Consider the following 16,691-nt stretch of genomic DNA (forward strand, 5'->3'; position numbering starts at 1 on the left):
GCCCACCCATCCATCATCCATCCATCCATCCATCCATCTTCCATCCTTCATTCACCCACTCATCCATCCTCCATCCACCCATCCCTCATCCATCCATCCATCACATATCCATCCGTCTATCCTCCATCCAGCCATTTACCCACCCATCCATTTTACTACCCATCCATCCTTCATCTGCCAATGCTCCATCCACCCATCCATTCATTATATGTCCCAGGATCTACCCATGTGTCTGCCTGATCTCTGTCTGCTGGTTCAGCCCCTCATCTGTTGATTCTCCCTCTTTCCCCCTCTCTTTAAAAGCCCCTCCTCTGGGCCAGGTCCTGGGTCCCATGGGCTGGAGGGCTTCTCTGTGGCAGGACTTCCCGAGTGACCTGTTGCTCTTAATTACCCTCTGGTGACTGGACCCCCAGGGGTGACAGTGGCCTCCACCTCACCTTGGCCCTGAGAGCAGAGGGAGGCAGCCAGAAGGCGGGGGCCCCTGGGGAGGCCCGGAAGATGTCTAAGGCACGAGCAGGGGCCCCACTGCCCCCTTGTGGGAGTCCTGGTGCCAGGTGTCCCCACAGTGGTTGTGGGACTGTTCTTCCACTCCTGGGAGCCCCAGGCAGATGGCAGAGGCATGCAGAGGGCCCTGGGCAGGCTCTGGCTCACTGGGCTGCTTCTGATGCCACCCCATGTGGTCCCTCCCTGTCTATGCTTTGGGTCCTAGTTGGGCTTAGGAAGGGATGGGAGACTTGGCCAGGCAGGGAGCAGGGGCTGCCTGGGAGGGGTCTGTGGAGTTGATCCCTGAGCTGTGCACAGTGGAAACACAGGGAGGCCAGAGGGGCCTGGGGGAGCAGGCTGAGCCTGGGAATGCCCGCTGGGGGCTTGGGAGGGGACTCCCCTGTCCTTTCTGGAGCTGTGTCTGGGCTGTGAACGTTCTGCTCCTGCAGGGCTCAGGCATATATGTGAGTGTGATTGTGCACTGTGCCCATGTGCCCCGTACAGAGCAGTGTGGTTAGGGGGAGGTGCCCCTTTCTGCACGCGTCAGTGGGACGTCCTGAGGCCACCCACTAGGGGGGTGGGGCCCTCCCAGAGCTTGTCCTCCCAGTGGGGCCCCGGAGTCCAGCCCCTCACTCCCTCGCCGCTCCTCCCACTACCTGCCTCTTTCTCCGCCAGCCTGCTCCTCTCACCCTCCCTATTCCCTCCCAGCTGCAGCCAGAGGCGACTCTCTCAAGGACAAACGGCCATGCCACTGCCCACTCAGAACTCTCCGGGGCATGTGCATCTCTCAGAACCCACCCTGGGCTGTGCCTGCCTCGGCAGACCTAAGATTTCACACCAGCGAGGCCTCCTGCACCACACACTCTCACACTCACAACTCACACTCACGCCAGGGTGGAAAGGCTCATGGGGGTGCCAGGGGCCCCCGAGGCTCAGGGCAGGGGGTATTCTTCCCTTTCCGTGCCCTGGCCCTTTCCCATGTGCTGAGATCCTGAGGATGGACAGACAGGCGCCGGATGGAAGCGTGGGGCTGCTTGGGGAAGCATGGAGTTTATTCAGGGCTGGGGACAGGCGGGCGGCTCAGTAGCAGGTGCCGTCCACCTCCGCCATGACCACAGACACATTGATGTGGGTGGGTTTACCCGTCAGGTAGTCAATGGTCTTCTGTGTGAGGGCCAGCGGCAGGGCCTCGTGGCCCACCACGCAGGAGAAGGTGACCCCCTTCTTCCAGTCCTCGGCTGCCACGCGCAGTATGCTGGTCACAGCGTAGGTGGTGGTGCCCTGGCTGGGCTCCTGCCGGGATGCCCAAGTCAGGTACTTCTCGCGGGGCAGCTCCTGTGACCCCTGCAGCCAGCGAACCAGCACGTCCTTGGGGCTGAAGCCGCGTGCCAGGCACGTCAGCGTCACCAGCTCGTTCAGGGCCAGCTCCTCCGACGGCGGCGGCAGCAGGTGGACCTCGGGCCGGAACGTGTTTCCTGGAGGGTAGAGAGCCAGGTCAGGGGGCTGGGCAGGGGATGAGAGAGCCCCTCTGCTCTAGTGGGCACCCAGGGCTGTGTCCTGGCCCCCTCAGCCTGCCTCAGTTTCCCTCTGTACTTGGCATAATCACCTGAGCCTAGGACTGGGAGGGAGGAGGCAGGCCGGGAATATGCTTTGCAAACCAGGACACTGAGCAGAGCCCCGAGCAGGGTCTGGACCCACCGGATTTTGTGATGTTGGCGGTTAGCCGGGTCTCGGACTTGGGGAGGGCAGCAGTGCAGGTGAAGGTCTCCCCACGTTTCCATGGGTCGGCACAGCCGGGCAGGACACTGGACACGCTGTAGCAGCCACAGAGGTCACGCTCAGGTGGTCCTTGAACAGCGTTCTTCCCACTTGTGGGCGTCCAGGTGAAGGTGACACCCGAGGCATCTCTCAGGCCAGTCAGTGTGCACGTGAGGTTCGCTTCTGAACCTAAGAGCAGGTCCTCGAGGGCCGGTCTGTGCAGCGACAGTTGGGGCTGGCAGCATGGGGTAGTTGGGGGAACTGGAGTGGAGAGATGGCCTGAGCTGGTCAGCACGCCCTTCCCCGTACCCCCGCCTCGCCCCTCCTGGCCTGTCTACCACCACCTCCTGGGGCTCGGCCCGTGGTCCACTCTGGTGTGAGTGACGGGCGGCTCCCTGTGGGGAACACGGGTGCAGGTGCAGTGTCAGGGCAGGACGGGGTGGCCCCGCCCCACTCCCCAGCCTGTCCTCTGACCTTTGCAGGGCACAGTCACATCCTGGCTGAGATTCGTGTAGTGCTTCACGTGGCATGTCACGGACTTGCCGTCCTGGCACTGTGTGGCCGGCAGGGTCAGTTGGCTGCTCGTGGTGTACAGGCCCCCGGTGGGATCCTGGCTGGGCGGGAAGTTTCTGGCGGTCACATTCTGTCCATTTTCGCTCCAGGTCACATTGAGCGGCTCCTGGGGGAAGAAGCCCTGGACCAGGCAGGCGACGACCACGTTCCCATCTGGCTGGGTGCTGTCGAGGCTCAGCGGGAAGACCTTGGGGCTGGTTGGGGATGCTGGAACACAGAATGCGCTGTGAGGACGCGGCCCTCATGCCGTGTCCCCAGGAGGACAGGCTGTGCCTGACTCTCCTCTACACTGGAGGAACCCAGCACAGAGAGGCCCGGTGACGGCCCGAAGGTCACACAGCTCCTGCACCACAGGTCTGCGGTTGGACACTGCTGTCTCATCCCAGCGACACAGTTTCTGAACATGCTCCTTAGATAGGGCCTCTGACCCAGGCCGTCCCAGACACAAGTTGTATTAAACAGGGCTCTGCCATGGAGTGGCTGAGTCCCCTGAGCTCCCTGATCGCAGCTCCTGCTCTGGGTGGGGGACATATCTTGCTCTCTCCCCTGCACCTAGAGAGGATTTTGGTGGGGGCTCTGAGGAGGGGGCCTGGGCTCTGAGTGCTGTGTGCATGGGGTAGGGGTGGGGCGGCTTGGCTGTGACCCCACCCCCCTGTCCCTGGTCAGGGTCTCAGTCCAACACCCACCACTCCATGAGCCCCACCCCAGGCCCAAACAAGCCACAGTGGACCCCTGTGGCCTATGAGGTCTCGGGACCACAGGCCAACAGGCTAAGCCATGTCCCTGCCAGGCCCTCCAGGACAGGGCCTGCTACACAGGGGAGCTCTGGGCCCAGCCCACTCCAAATTTCCTTCAGGCAATGGGCAAGAGAGAAGACAGAATCATGGTGCAACAGAGCTGCGTGGCCCTCAGAACCCCTAAGAACACAGCTGGGCTCAGGGCTCTGCAGGTGGAGTCACACTCAACCCACGGCCTCCTTCCCACATTAGCAGCCACCTTAGCCCATCCAGCCCAGCCCAGGCCAGTCCAGCTCAGTCTAGCTCAGTCCAGCCCAGCCCAGCTCAGCCCAGCCCACTCCAGGCCAGCCCAGCCCAGCCCAGCACAGGACAGCTCAGCCTAGTCCAGCTCAGGCCAGGTGAACCCAGCCCAGGCCAGCTCAGTACAGCTCAGCCCAGCCCAGCTCAGCCCAGCTCAGCCTAGCCCAGGACAGCCTAGCTCAATACAGCTCAGCTCAGCTCAGCCCAGCCCAGCCCAGTCCAGCCCAGTCCAGCCCAACACAGCCCAGCTCAGCTCAGCCCAACCCAGCCCAGCTCAGCTCAGCCCAACCCAGCTCAGCTTAGCCCAGCCCAGCTTAGCCTAGCCCAGCTCAACACAGCTCACTCCATGTCAACCCAACCCAGCTCAGCTCAGCTCTGTCCAGCCCAGCCCACCTCCCCAGCTCAGCCCAGCTCAGCCCAGTCTAGCTCAGCTCAGCCCAGCCCAGTCCAGCCCACCCCACCTCAGCTCAGCCCAGCTCAGCTCTCCCCAGCTCAGCCCAGCTCAGCCCAGTTCAGCTCAGCTCAGCCCAGCCCAGCTCAGTCCACCTAAGCTTACCCAGCTTAGCCTAGCCCAGCTCAACACAGCTCACTCCATGTCAACCCAACCCAGCTCAACTCAGCCCATTCCAGCCCACCCCAGCTCAGCCCAGCCCAGCCCACCCCAGCTCAGCCCAGCCCACCCCAGCTCAGCCCAGCCCACCCCAGCTCAGCCCAGCCCAGCCCACTCCAGCTCAACCCAGCTCAGCCCAGTCCAGCTCAGCTCAGCCCAGCCCAGCTCAGTCCACCTAAGCTTACCCAGCTCAGCTCAGTCTAGCTCAGCCCAGCCCACTCCAGCTCAACCCAGCTCAGCCCAGCCCAGCTCAGCTCAGCCCAGCCCAGCTCAGTCCACCTAAGCTCACCCAGCTCAGCCCAGTTTAGCTCAGCTCAGTCCAGCTCAGCCCAACTCAGCCCAGCCCAGCCCAGCACAGGTCAGCCCAGCTCAGCCTAGCCCAGCCCAGCCCAGCACAGGTCAGCCCAGCTCAGCTTAGCCCAGGTCAGTCCAGCTCAGTACAGCTCAGCTCGGCCCAGCCCAGTCCAACCCAGCCCAGCCCAGTCCAACCCAGCCCAGCCCAGCTCAGCCCAGCCCAGCTCAGCTCAGCCCAGCCCAGTCCAACCCAGCCCAGCCCAGTCCAACGCAGCCCAGCTCAGCTCAGCTCAGCCCAGCCCAGCTCAGCCCAGCCCAGCTCAGCTCAGCCCAGCTCAGCCCAGCTCAGCCCAGCCCAGCTCAGCTCAGCCCAGCCCAGCCTAGCTCATTACAGCCCATCTCAGCCCAGCCTAGCTCACCCCAGCCTAGTCCAGCTCAGCCCAGCTCAGCTCAGCCCAGCCCAGTCCAGCTTAGCCCAGCTCAGCCCAGTCCAGCTCAGCCCGGCCCAGCTCAGCCCCACCCAGCTCAGCCCTGTCTAGCTCAGCCCAGCTCAGCTCAGCCCAGTCCAGCTCAGCCTGGTCCAGCTCAGCCCAGCTCAGCCCAGTCCAGCCCAGCTCAGCCTTGTCTAGCTCAGCCCAGCCCATCTCAGCCCAGCCCAGCCCATCCCATCCCAGCCCAGCCCATCCCAGCCCAGCCCATCTCAGCTCAGCTCAGCCCAGCCCAGCCCAGCCCAGCCCAGCTCAGCTCAGCTCAGCCCAGCCCAGCCCAGCCCAGCTCAGCCCAGCACAATCTAGGTCAGCCTAGCTCAGCCCAGCCCAGCTCAGCCCAGCTCAGCTCAGCACAATCTAGGTCAGCCTAGCTCAGCCCAGCCCAGCCCAGCCCAGCTCAGCTCATCCCGGCTCAGGTCAGCTCAGCTCAGCCCAGCCCAGGCCAGTTCAGCCCAGCCCAGGTCAGTTTAGCCCAACCCAGCTCAGCTCAGCCCAGCCCAGCTTAGCCTAGCCCAGCCCAGCTTAGCCTAGCCCAGCTGAACCCAGCTCAGCCCAGGTCAACCCAACCCAGCTCAGCTCAGCCAAGCTCAGCCCAGCCCAGCCCAGCCCAGCCCAGCCCAGCCCAGCCCAGCCCAGTCTAGCCCAGCCCAGCCCAGCCCAGCCCAGCCCACCTTAGTCTAGGCCAGCCCAGCCCAGTCCAACCCAGCCCAGCCCAGCCCAGCCCAGCCCAGCCCAGCCCAACTCAGCCCAGCTCAGCCCAGCCCAGCCCAGCTCAGCCCAGCTCAGCCCAGCCCAGCCCAGCCCAGCTCAGCCCAGCCCAGCTCAGCACAATCTAGGTCAGCCTAGCTCAGCCCAACCCAGTCCAGCTCAGTTTAGCTCAGCCCAGCCCAGTTTAGCCTAGCCCAGCCCAGCTTAGCCTAGCCCAGCTGAACCCAGCTCAGCCCAGGTCAACCCAACCCAGCTCAGCTCAGCCAAGCTCAACCCAGCCCAGCCCAGCACAGCCCAGCACAGCCCAGCCCAGCCCAGCCCAGTCTAGCCCAGCCCAGCCCAGCCCAGTCTAGCCCAGCCCAGCCCAGCTCAGCCCAGCTCAGCCCAGCTCAGCCCAGCCCAGCCCAGCTCAGTCCAGCCCAGCTCAGCCCAGCTCAGCCCAGCCCAGCTCAGCACAATCCAGGTCAGCTTAGCTCAGCCCAGCCCAGCCCAGCTCAGCTCGTCCCGGCTCAGGTCAGCTCAGCTCAGCCCATCCCAGCTTAGCCTAGCCCAGCCCAGCTTAGCCTAGCCCAGCTGAACCCAGCTCAACCCAGGTCAACCCAACCCAGCTCAGCTCAGCCAAGCTCAGCCCAGCCCAGTCCAGCTCAGCCCCAGCCCCAGCTCAGCCCAGCTCAGCCCAGCCCAGCCCAGCCCAGCCCAGTCCAGCTCAGCCCCAGCCCCAGCTCAGCTCAGCTCAGCTCAGCTCAGCTCAGCCCTGCCCAGCTCAGCCTGGCTCAGCCCAGCTCAGCTCAGCCCAGCTCAGCTCAGCCCTTCAGCTCAGCCCTTCAGCCCAGCCCAGCTCAGCCCAGCCCAGCCCAGCTCAGCCCAGCTCAGCCCAGTTCAGCTCAGCCCAGTCCAGCGTAGCCTTGCTCAGCCCAGTCCAGCATAGCCTTGCTCAGCCCAGCCCAGGCCAGGGCAGCTCAGGGCAGCCCACATGGACGTGTATCAGCTAGCTCCAGGTCATCTTCTCCTCTGCCCTCTGGCTCGGCTCAGCCTAGGCCTCGGCTCAGCCATGAAAGCTGTTCACCTTGTATCCCAGGAAGGGCTGGGTCATCCCAGCTTAGGCCTGGCCAGCCTGGCTCAGCCCCCAGTGCCCAGATCCTTCCTGCCCGGTTAGGAAGTCCTGCCCTGTGGTTCCAGAGTCCCTGTGGTGACCTCTTTTGTCCTTCCCTCTTGTCTTGGTGCCTGTTCTCCACCTTTTGCTTCCAGAAGGGGCCAGAACCAGCTTGGCTGGACTCCTCAATGTGCAGAGGAGGAGACGGAGGCCTGGAGACCTCCAAGACCCACCTGGTCAGGCTGCTGGAGGGCCCGCAGGACTGAGTGGGCGGCCTCCGGCATGCAGGCCCTCATGGCAGGTCCACCCTCACAGGCGTCTGGCTGCCTGCCAAGAGGGCTGCTGTGGGGACGGAGCCCTGGCCCGGCCCAGGCCCTGCCTTGTTGGCCGTCTGTCCTTAGCAGACCCCTGCTCTGCCGCTCTGGCTGTGTCCACAGATGTGGCTGGATGCTGAGGGCTGGAGGGGAGGGCCTGCATGCCTGTATGTCTGGCCTACAGACGGGGTCACTCGCCCACTTCCTGCCCCAGCAGACACGGCCGCGCGGCTCCACGTCATGTCTGGCCTGTGGTCTGGCTGTGGTGGGGCCAGGTGTGTGTGGCCAGGGCTCTGTGACCCCACTGGCCGTGGAGCTTCACGGGTCCACATGGCTCCACAGGGCGGGGTGGGGGCCACGATGCAGGGAAACAGGAACAGACACAGTTAGAGGCTCAGAGACCCTGAGACAGAGATGGCAAAGGGGAGACACAGGGCCAGAGAGGGTCCCCGACCGCCCGCAGGGGAAGGGCGCCTGTGAGTGGACCCCCGGTGAGGGGGCCTTGGGGCCACAGGGCGGGCATCAGGCTGGGGAGAGTGAGTCTTGCGCTGCTGGGTTGGAGCCACTCCGGCCTGGCCTCCCTTGGCCTGCCCCATGGGCCGCTGGGGGCCCCAGACTGCAGCCCAGGGTGGGGGCATGGGGGGCACCCCGTCTCTAGCCTGCAGCCCTGCAGATCAGGGCGGCCAAGGTGCCTGCTCTACCCTGTCCAGCGCTGCCCAGGTGGCACTCCTACTGTGGGTCACCAGAGAGCTGGCCGTTGCACTGGAGAGATCCCGCCAGCGATGCTGGCCCTGGAGTCGGGAGAGGCCAGCTCTGTCTGGGGGCTCGGGTGGCACCGGCAATGGGAGGCCAGGGGCGCTTCACAGAGGAGCTGCTGCAGTGGAGTCCTGGAAAGCGTGGGTGTGAATGGAAGATGCCCTGGCCATGGGGCCAGGCCACCCCGGTGGAGGCTGTCGGGTGAAATCCAGGGAGTGACAGTGAGGCCGGATCAGGGCAGGTGGGGTCAGAGGAGGAGGGAGGTAGCCTGGGGCTGCCCCAGGGTCCTGGGAAGACACACCCTGGCAGTTCAGGGAAGCTCTGGAGCTTTTGTTATGAACCTTGGGATGCCCCTGGCCCTCTCCAGGGGCAGGTGGCTGCTGCGTCTTAGTCATTTCTGGCGCAATAACAAAAACACCATAGACGGGTGGGTTCATCAGCAGCATTCATTTCTCAGGGAAGCTGGAAATTCCAGGTCAGGATGGCAGCAGGGTCAAGTTCCAGGAAGGGCCGATTCCTGCTTCACAGACCCCCATCGTTTCGCCGCGTCCTCACGTGGTGGAAAGAGGGCAGGGCTGCTCTCTGGGGTCCCTTTTCTTTAGGGTCTCTAGTGAGATTAGGGAACGAATCACATTTTTTGGGGTTCCCCCCTCAGGCCCTAACCACCTCCCCGAGGCCCCAGCTCTGTCTGCATGCTCTCACTCTGGGATGAGGGCTGTCACACATGAATTTCGGGCAGACACAGACCCTCAGTCCATAGCACCACCCCTGTGTGCCTCTGCCTCTCCCCATCCCTGTGTCTCCTTGTCTGTCTCCAGCTAGGACACTTGTCCTTGGACCTAGCCCCCTTGATAATCCAGGGTGCCCTCATCTCGAAATCCTTGATAATCCAGGGTGCCCTCACCTCGAAATCCTTGATAATCCAGGGTGCCCTCACCTCGAAATCCTTACCTTGATGGGATCTGCAAAGGCCCTTTTGACAGATAACGCCGCACTCAATGGCCCCAGGGGCTAGGATGTGGCTCTATCTTTTGGGGGCCATGGTTATACCCACGAGTGGGTTAATAGGGGAATAAAGAGGGGATGGAGGGGCCCTGAGACGGCATCCTCTTGCTCCCAGGAGGCCAGGCCATGTGGAAGGCAGGGGTGCTGTTCCGAGCCTGGGTGTGAATCCGGGCCTCTGCCCCTCCCCATGGGCCCTGTCTGTCTTCTCTACGTGGGTGCTCATCTCGTCTTCCTCTCAGGCCTTTGAGGCGGTGCAATTTTCTGTGCGTGAGGACGTCTGCCACACAGTGGGGCAGTGAGCTGACTCCTTGCTGCCCTTGCTCTGGGGCCATGGGGGTCTCATGATCTAGGGTGCAGGGCAGAGAAAGAAGTCACTGAGCTCTGCCCCCCGGAGGGGCTCCCGGTCCAGGGGACCTTGGCTGCGGAGGGCCGGTCTGTTGTAGGAGATGTGGGTTTGCGAGACCCTGGGCTGGTGATGGGGTGGATGGAGGGCCTGGCTTCCTGAGACTGTGTGTGTGTTGGTATGAGCGTGTCCGAATGTGTCAGTGTGTTTGTGAGTGCATGATTGGTGTGTGTGAGTGCAAATGTGTATGAGAGGTTGAGTCTGTGTGGTGAACCTGTGTGTGTGTTTTTGCATGTGTGAGTGTGTGCCTGTGTGTGTGTCTGTGAATGAGGGAGTGTGTGAGGAGAGCTGGGCAGCGGCTGTGGCCTTGGCCCTGTCCTGCGACGCCCCCTCCTCTGGTGTTGTTTGGACCCAGTCGGCCTCAGCGCTGCCCGCTTTGGGGTTTTCTACCCCGTAGGGAGCCGTCACTCCTCACCTCCTCCCCCGTGCCCGGCTGCTCCGAGGACACAGCAGAGGACAGGGCGGAGGACCCAGGTGCCGCTGTCAGACTGTGGCAGGCTTGCTTCACTCTGCTTTGTGCCACACTCCGTGTGACGTGGCTCTCCTGGCACAGAGCGAGGCTCTCCCTGTGGGGCCATCACTGTGAGAGGACTCTCCTGCATTGGGGCATTTTGCCCCAATTTTTGCCACTAAAAAGTGGTCTTAGCGATTCAAGTGCCCTCAGTCAGGGCCAAGAAGCACCTCCACCCCCGTCATCCCCTCCTCCTTCCTTTCACTTTTCTCATTGTTAAAATGGTTTCTTTATATTATCGGCCACTGGGTTTTTCCTTTCCATGAAGAACCTATTGCTCACCTTTCTTCTTGTTGGTCCCTGAGTGCTCTTTGTATATGAGGGAACCCTGCCCTTTGTCATGTCTATCATGTATTCTCTCCCATTTTTAGGATGTTGTGAAGACCCTCGTAAGCAGGCCTCTCCAGCCAGGGAGGCTGCATGTTTGCCCTGAGGACCGGTGTGGGTCAAGCCCACCTGTGGCCCCGATGGCTCTGAGGCCTCAGCCTGCTCCTGTGTCACCTCTCAGCTCTTCAGGAGGTCCAGGCTGGTGGGTGGCTGTGGGCTGGGGAGTCAGCTTTGTCTGTGCTCAGTGGGTGGTGGATCAGGGTGTGTGGCCAGTGGTCCTGGGGGCCCCCAACAGCCTCCACCTTGGTGACTGTGCAGCTGCATTCTTGGGGCCTCCTGTGCTGACCACAGCATGGGCCTCTTCTGGTTTTGCCCACAAAGGGGTCGATGTTGATTGTTGCTTTGACTTCACCTGAGAAGGAGGCATGAGTCTGGGCTGGAGACCAGCAGACCAGGTATGACAGGGCCGAGCTGGGGAGTCTCTGGGGTGCTGAGGGGTGATTGATGGGAACCACTGCTTGGGCACTTTGGCTCTCAGGACCCCAGAATGGCCCCTGCCCTTCCTTCCCCTCTAGCTCCTCCTCCACATCCTCAGGGGTCCTGCCTCCCACCAGCCACTCCAGGGCCAGACACCTCCCACAGAGCACTCTGGAGACGTGGGGTTTGTGAAAAGGAACTTTACTAAGAAACCCAGAGGGAAAGAAATAGGACTGCTGAAGCCAGAGGCTGGACGAGGTCATAGGGACGAGGTCAGCAGCTGCTGTCCCTGCAGGAAACCCCTTCTCTGGCTGTGGGAGCCCCTCTACCCACTCCAGAGGCCCAAAGCCCTCAACAGTCCTGTGGCCTGGCCTCAGAGGGCTTCCCTGTGCCTTCAGGCTGCAGGGATGGGGGCTGCGGACGGATGGCAGGAGGGGTGGGTGAAGGGATGGGGGCTGGGGATGGGTGGCAGGAGGGGTGGGTGAAGGGATGGGGGCTGGGGATGGGTGGCAGGAGGGGTGGGTGAAGGGAAAGAAGGTCTGAGTGAGGCTTGGGGGACGGGGATGCCAGGCACTTGAACCTCAGGGCTAGAAGGGTCAGACCAAGGCTGGGGAGTGAGACCGTGGGCTGGTGTTGGGCTGGACGCAGACTCAGCTGTGTCCTGGGCTGGGTGCCGGGCCCTCCTTGGCTTTTGGTGATTGTACAGTCAGAATGGGAGTGACCCTGAGACTCAGGGGCCTGGGATGAGCTAGAACGGCTAGCAGCCACCCCCTCCTCGATGACTCTGTTGAAGGGACAGACACTGTTTTAGGGTGGGGGGCTGCGACTGGTGGGTCTGTCGGCGCCTTTAACCTTGCGGCTGAGCCGGACCCCTCTGGGCTCAGATTCACTGGCCATCAGCCCACAGTAGTGACCTTGTGCCCCCTTCTCTTGTCTGCTTCCCTTTTCCCACCCAGGGCAGGGCGCAGCCCGAGGGAGGCTCAGGCGCCGGCAGAGAAAGAGCTGGGCCTGTTGGAGCGTGAGTGGCCCACGGCCTAGGCGTGGGGCTGGGGGATGTTGGTGTAGTCGAGGGAGGTCTGGGGCCTCCCCTGCCGCGTGGCTGAGAGGAACCGCTGCACCTGAGGGGAGGGCGTGGGTCAGGGCGCTCTGCTGGCTCTGCCCAGCCCCCTGCCCTGGCCTGGCCCCTGGAGGTGGGTGCCCACCATGAGGAGCGTGATGGCAGCGCTGTAGCTCACGCTGAGCAGGAAGAGTGCGGCGAAGATGCAGAGGCCAGTCCACGTCCACGGCGCCTCGCCCTCGGCCTCCTCCACACACACGTCCAGCTCTGGGGGACCTGGCCAGTCAGCCCTCCGGGCTCCACAGTGGCAGCGGGGGTGGGGGACAGAGCCCCTTGCCGCTCTCGGCAGTCCCGGCTGCTGTTCAGAGTGGCAGAGCACCCTATCCGGGGCCCTCTGGGACTGCGCAGAGCCGCCAGCCAGCCCTGAGGGTGGGGACCCAGGTCCCGAGTCAGTCAACAGCCCAGGGCCAGGCTGACCACTCCTGACCTCTCGTCCCTGGGACCCCACTCTCCCTCTGTTCCTTACGGCTTCTGCCCTGACCTCTGGTTACCTCCATTCCGCCTCTCTAGACCCCACCCCTCCCCAGAGAAGGACCCAGCCCCTTGGCACAGGAGTGGGCACCTCACTCAGGGCCCTCAGAAGGATGCGTGAGCTCTGCGGCCTGGCTCCCAAGACCTGGGACTCACTGCATGGGTGCTCTGAGGGGCTGTCCTGGTGTGGACTATGAGCCCAGGCCTGTGGGATTCCAGAGCTGCCTCCTGGCCCTACCCCGGCCCGGCCCCACCCACCAGCCTGGTCCCTCTGGCTTCTCCTGCCTTGGATCCCCTCCACTCCCTTCCCCAACGCCCTGAGCTGCCTGCTGGTCCCGGGTCATCAGCAGGCGCAGGTTCAGCCTCGGGCCCTCACACTTCTTTCTGCTGCTCCCGGCCCGGAGCTGGGTGCAGGTGGGCTGGGACGTGAGAGTGAAGCTGAGTGCATGGCTGTGACGATGTGCAGGGACTGTGTCTTCAGACGTGGAGGGGCTTTGTGCTCATGGGGTACCCGGTGCCCGTGTTTCTGTGTGGATTTGGTGGGTGCTGTGCCCTTGGTGTGCATGACCGGGGGGAGCGTTTGGATCTGGGGTGTCAGATGCACACATGGGTTTGAGGCCTGGGAGGGGCATGTAGCCTGCTCTGGGGTTCCGGTGTGGGTGAGTGGGGGACGGAGCCCACGCATCCATCCTGTGTTTGGCTGTGGGGTGCTGCTGACAGGGTGACAGGGAGGGTTGGACTGGAGGACACCATGTGAGGGCCTCCCCATTTCTCTCTGGGATCCAGCGGCCCAGGTGTGGTTCAGAGGAAGGGCTTGGGGGTAGCCTGGCTGGAGGCAGCGTGGGAGGTAGAGTGTGGGCCACGTGTGACCACGTGTGGGGTGACTATGGCCCTGGTGGTGGTGCAGGGCGCTGTGGAGTTGCTATGGGGCCTGGTGTGCACACAGCTGTGCCTTGAGTGAGGCGTGAGTGGGCAAGACTGGGTGTGTGAGGCTGGTGAGTCCCTGGGGGCCGATTCAGGATGGACCGAGGGGCAGTAGGGGGCAGTAGGAGAGGGGGCCTGGCTGCTGACCTGGGCCTGGTGTGCCCACAGGGCAGGGTGGTGGAGGCTGTGGGGTGTGAGTGGGCTCGGCTCCACTGTCTCCGGTGGTGGGGCCAGGACTCGGCAAGGCGGGACAGGGCAGAGAGGCAAACGCCAGTGGCACAGACTTGGGGGAGGGCTGTCTGGGTTCGTGTGTGTCTGTGTGGGGGTTTCACTTAGGGCTGTTTTTCCACCTGGAGGGGCCTGTGTGCCCATCTACACCTGGGGGTGCAGGGGCTCCTGTCCAGGGCGGTAGAAGCCAAGCCCCTGAGAGAGAGGGCTGTGGGGGCTCCCTTGCCCCTTCCCTGAGGACCTCCCCTGGGTCTTTGGACTCCTTGGAGGGGGTGGGCCCAGTGTGGGGACAGAGAGGGCCCGGGGTAGCTGTGATGAGTCCCTGCAGATACGCTGTTTGACAAATAACCCTGACACGAAGGCAGATGGATGAGTGGTGCCTCAGCCCTGCCCACCTCCTCCCACCGCCTCTCCTGGGGGGACTCAGCCCTGCCCACCTCCTCCCACTGCCCCTCCTGGGGGGCCCATTCCTCTGTGCCAAGATGCCCCTGCCCACAGCCCTGCCCACTCCAAAGAACGGGTGTACCCGGGGCTCTGAGCAGGCACTGTTTATTGGGTGTAGCTTCCTGGGGTCGTTGCAACAGTGGACAGAAGGTCTGGCCAGCCCTCCCCACTGCACAGCTGGACGGAGCCCTGGGAGGGAGGGAGGCAGGGTACGTCATTTACCGGGATTTACAGACACCGCTCGCTGGACGGTCTGTGAGGGGCTCGCTGCCTCATGGACTGCACGGCAGATGAACTCATCTTTCTGCTCCCATTCGGCCCTGGTCACCTCCAGGCGGCTGAAGACGAAGAAGCTGGAGCCCTTGGTCTTGCGGGGCTGCGTCGTGCTGTGCCGGGCATCCGGGAGCTGCACCTCGTTGTGCAGCCACTGCACCGAGATGTCCTCAGGCATGAAGTTCTGGATCAGGCAGGCGAGGGTGCGCTTGTCCCGGCTCCCCGGCTCCTCTGGCGTCGCAAACGCGTAGACTTCCGGGGCAGCACGCGGGCCTGTGGCCAGACGTGGGGTCAGCCCAGGCTCCGCTCGCTCGCTCCCTCCCCCCACGACCCCAGCCTGCCCGTGGCTCACCGCTGGTCTTGGTCGTGGAGCGCACGAGGGCCCTGGGCAAGTGGGGGTGGGTCACCCTGCACTGGTAAGTCTCCCCCTCGATCCAGTCTCGGGTGCCCACCGGCAGGGTGGACGTGACGGTTAACGTGCCATTGCGCTGCTTCTCCTGCTTTCCGGTGGAGTGGTTCACAGGCTTCCCACTGGCCCGGGACCAGGTCAGGTTCACGGTCCCCTTGCTGGGTGCCAGGTCCACCACCAGACAGGTGATCGTGGGCGACTTGCGGATGAACAGGTCGAACGGGCTGGGCCGGCTTAGGTAGGCGCTCACCCCTCTCGGGTTGGAATCTGTGGTACACCGGAGGGCTGTGTGAGGCCCACCCGCCCCTCTTCTCTGGGCTCCGTGGCGGCCACCAGGGCAGGTGGGAACGTACCTGCACACTTCTTGGTGCTGTCCTCAAAGGTGTCACCTTGATAGGTGACCTGGCAGGTGTAGGTGCGGTCCAACAGCCAGCGCTTCTGGCTGAGGGTGAGCTCGCTTTGTGTGGAGGCCAGCTCACCCTCCTGCGTGGCAGAGGCGGTGGACAAGTCCACGTCCATGACCTGCCCGTCCTCCAGCCAGGTGATGTTGATAGTCCCTGGGGTGTACCCAGAGACGAGGCACAGGAGCTGGATGGTCGGGGGGAAGTGCCCGCCGCCGTCGCAGGACGACTGTAAGATCTTCACGGTGGGTGGGGTGAAGTCCCTGGAGCAGACTGGGGGAGAGCTGGTGGTCATGAGGGTTGTTGGCCTCCCTGAGCTGTGTGCCCTCCTCTTGCCCCCACGTCCTGGCCCGGGTCCCCAAGCATGTTGGGTGTTCCCATGTTTGAGCCCACCCACCCCTTTAACCCCGCCCACTCTGCCAGCTCTCAGCCTGGCACTCCTGGGAACTGTGGTCTCTGAGCTTGGCCCTCTCTTACCGCTGAAGGTTTTGTTGACAACCCAGTCTGCGGACGATGGAGTGTGTGCCACACGGCAGGTGAACATCTGCTTGGCCGACGCACCCGAGATGGTCAGCAAGCTGATGGTGGCATAGTGACCAGAGGGTGTGAGGGTGGTGGCTGGTAAGGTCATAGTTGTCCCATGGAGGGAGCCTGCGTCCCAGGTCACCATCACTGGCTCCGGGAAGTAGCCCGTGGCCAGGCAGCCCAGCGTCACGGAGGTGGCATTGGAGGGAATGTTTTTGCAGCAGTGGGTCAAGGGGAAGACGGATGGGCTCTGTGTGGAGGCTGTGAGGACAGAACCTAGTCAGCGCCAGCCTCAGGCCAGCGCCCATCAGGCCTGGGGGGCCTGGATGGGGGAGCTGGGGACCCCATGGCAGGGATCCAGATGGCCAGGCTCATTCTGGGCCTTTTCCTCCACAAGCCCCAGGCCCAGGGCACCTCCCAGGGCCCCCATTCCCCCACCAGAAGCTGTTGCTCAGCCACTATCCTCAGGCTGGGCTCAGGAAGGGGGGGTGCCCCCAGGATGACCCCAGCCTCCCCCCGCAAGTGCTGCAGTGTGGGCGCTCAGGAGCAGAGGCACTGGGCCATGCCCCTAGGCTGAAGCCCGGGGACCCCATGGGGCCTGGGACCCCAGAGCTCTCCCCCTTCAAACTCTCTCTGGGCTCGTGGTGGATGATCTGCCTGCCCTCCAACCCTGACCCCAACCCCCCGAGGCTGTGGTCTCAGCTCCTCAGGCTCTTGAGTGCCAAGCCTCGATCTCCCCATCACAGCAGCCCTCACCTGACCTGCCAGACCCCCATGGTGTTCTGCCAACCCCTGACCTCTAGGGGAGGGCAGGAAGATGTGCCCTGATGCCCCAGGCAGTCCCTCCCATAACAGAACCCTGGCCCAGATAGTGCGGTCTGCACAGCGTGGCCCTTCGTCCTGGCCTGGAGCCCTGAGTCCCCAGCCCATCCTGCCTCTGGAGCCCAGTTATCTTGGTCTTGAAGTCTGCTCTAGGTACCCCCAAAATCACAGTATCCAGCCCCGCTCTGCCCACCGGGACAGCCAAGTTCAGCTGAGACTGGCCTATCAGGGGAGTCGCCC

General features: G+C 63.6%; 2 gene segments (V, D, J or C); both read right to left on the bottom strand.

Moving 5' to 3' along the window:
* Positions 1-1,535: 1,535 nt before the first annotated feature.
* LOC112131757 (immunoglobulin alpha-2 heavy chain-like) lies at positions 1,536-3,079 on the bottom strand. The segment is given in 3 exon segments: positions 1,536-1,958; positions 2,182-2,502; positions 2,716-3,079. Coding segments are annotated over 3 exon segments (968 nt in total).
* Positions 3,080-14,235: 11,156 nt separating this feature from the next.
* On the bottom strand, positions 14,236-16,059 carry LOC112128735 (immunoglobulin heavy constant epsilon-like). The segment is given in 5 exon segments: positions 14,236-14,567; positions 14,647-14,970; positions 15,057-15,377; positions 15,582-15,905; positions 16,044-16,059. Coding segments are annotated over 5 exon segments (1,317 nt in total).
* Positions 16,060-16,691: the final 632 nt, after the last annotated feature.

Source organism: Pongo abelii, chromosome 15 (assembly GCF_028885655.2).
Source record: "Pongo abelii isolate AG06213 chromosome 15, NHGRI_mPonAbe1-v2.0_pri, whole genome shotgun sequence".
NCBI lineage: Eukaryota > Metazoa > Chordata > Mammalia > Primates > Hominidae > Pongo > Pongo abelii.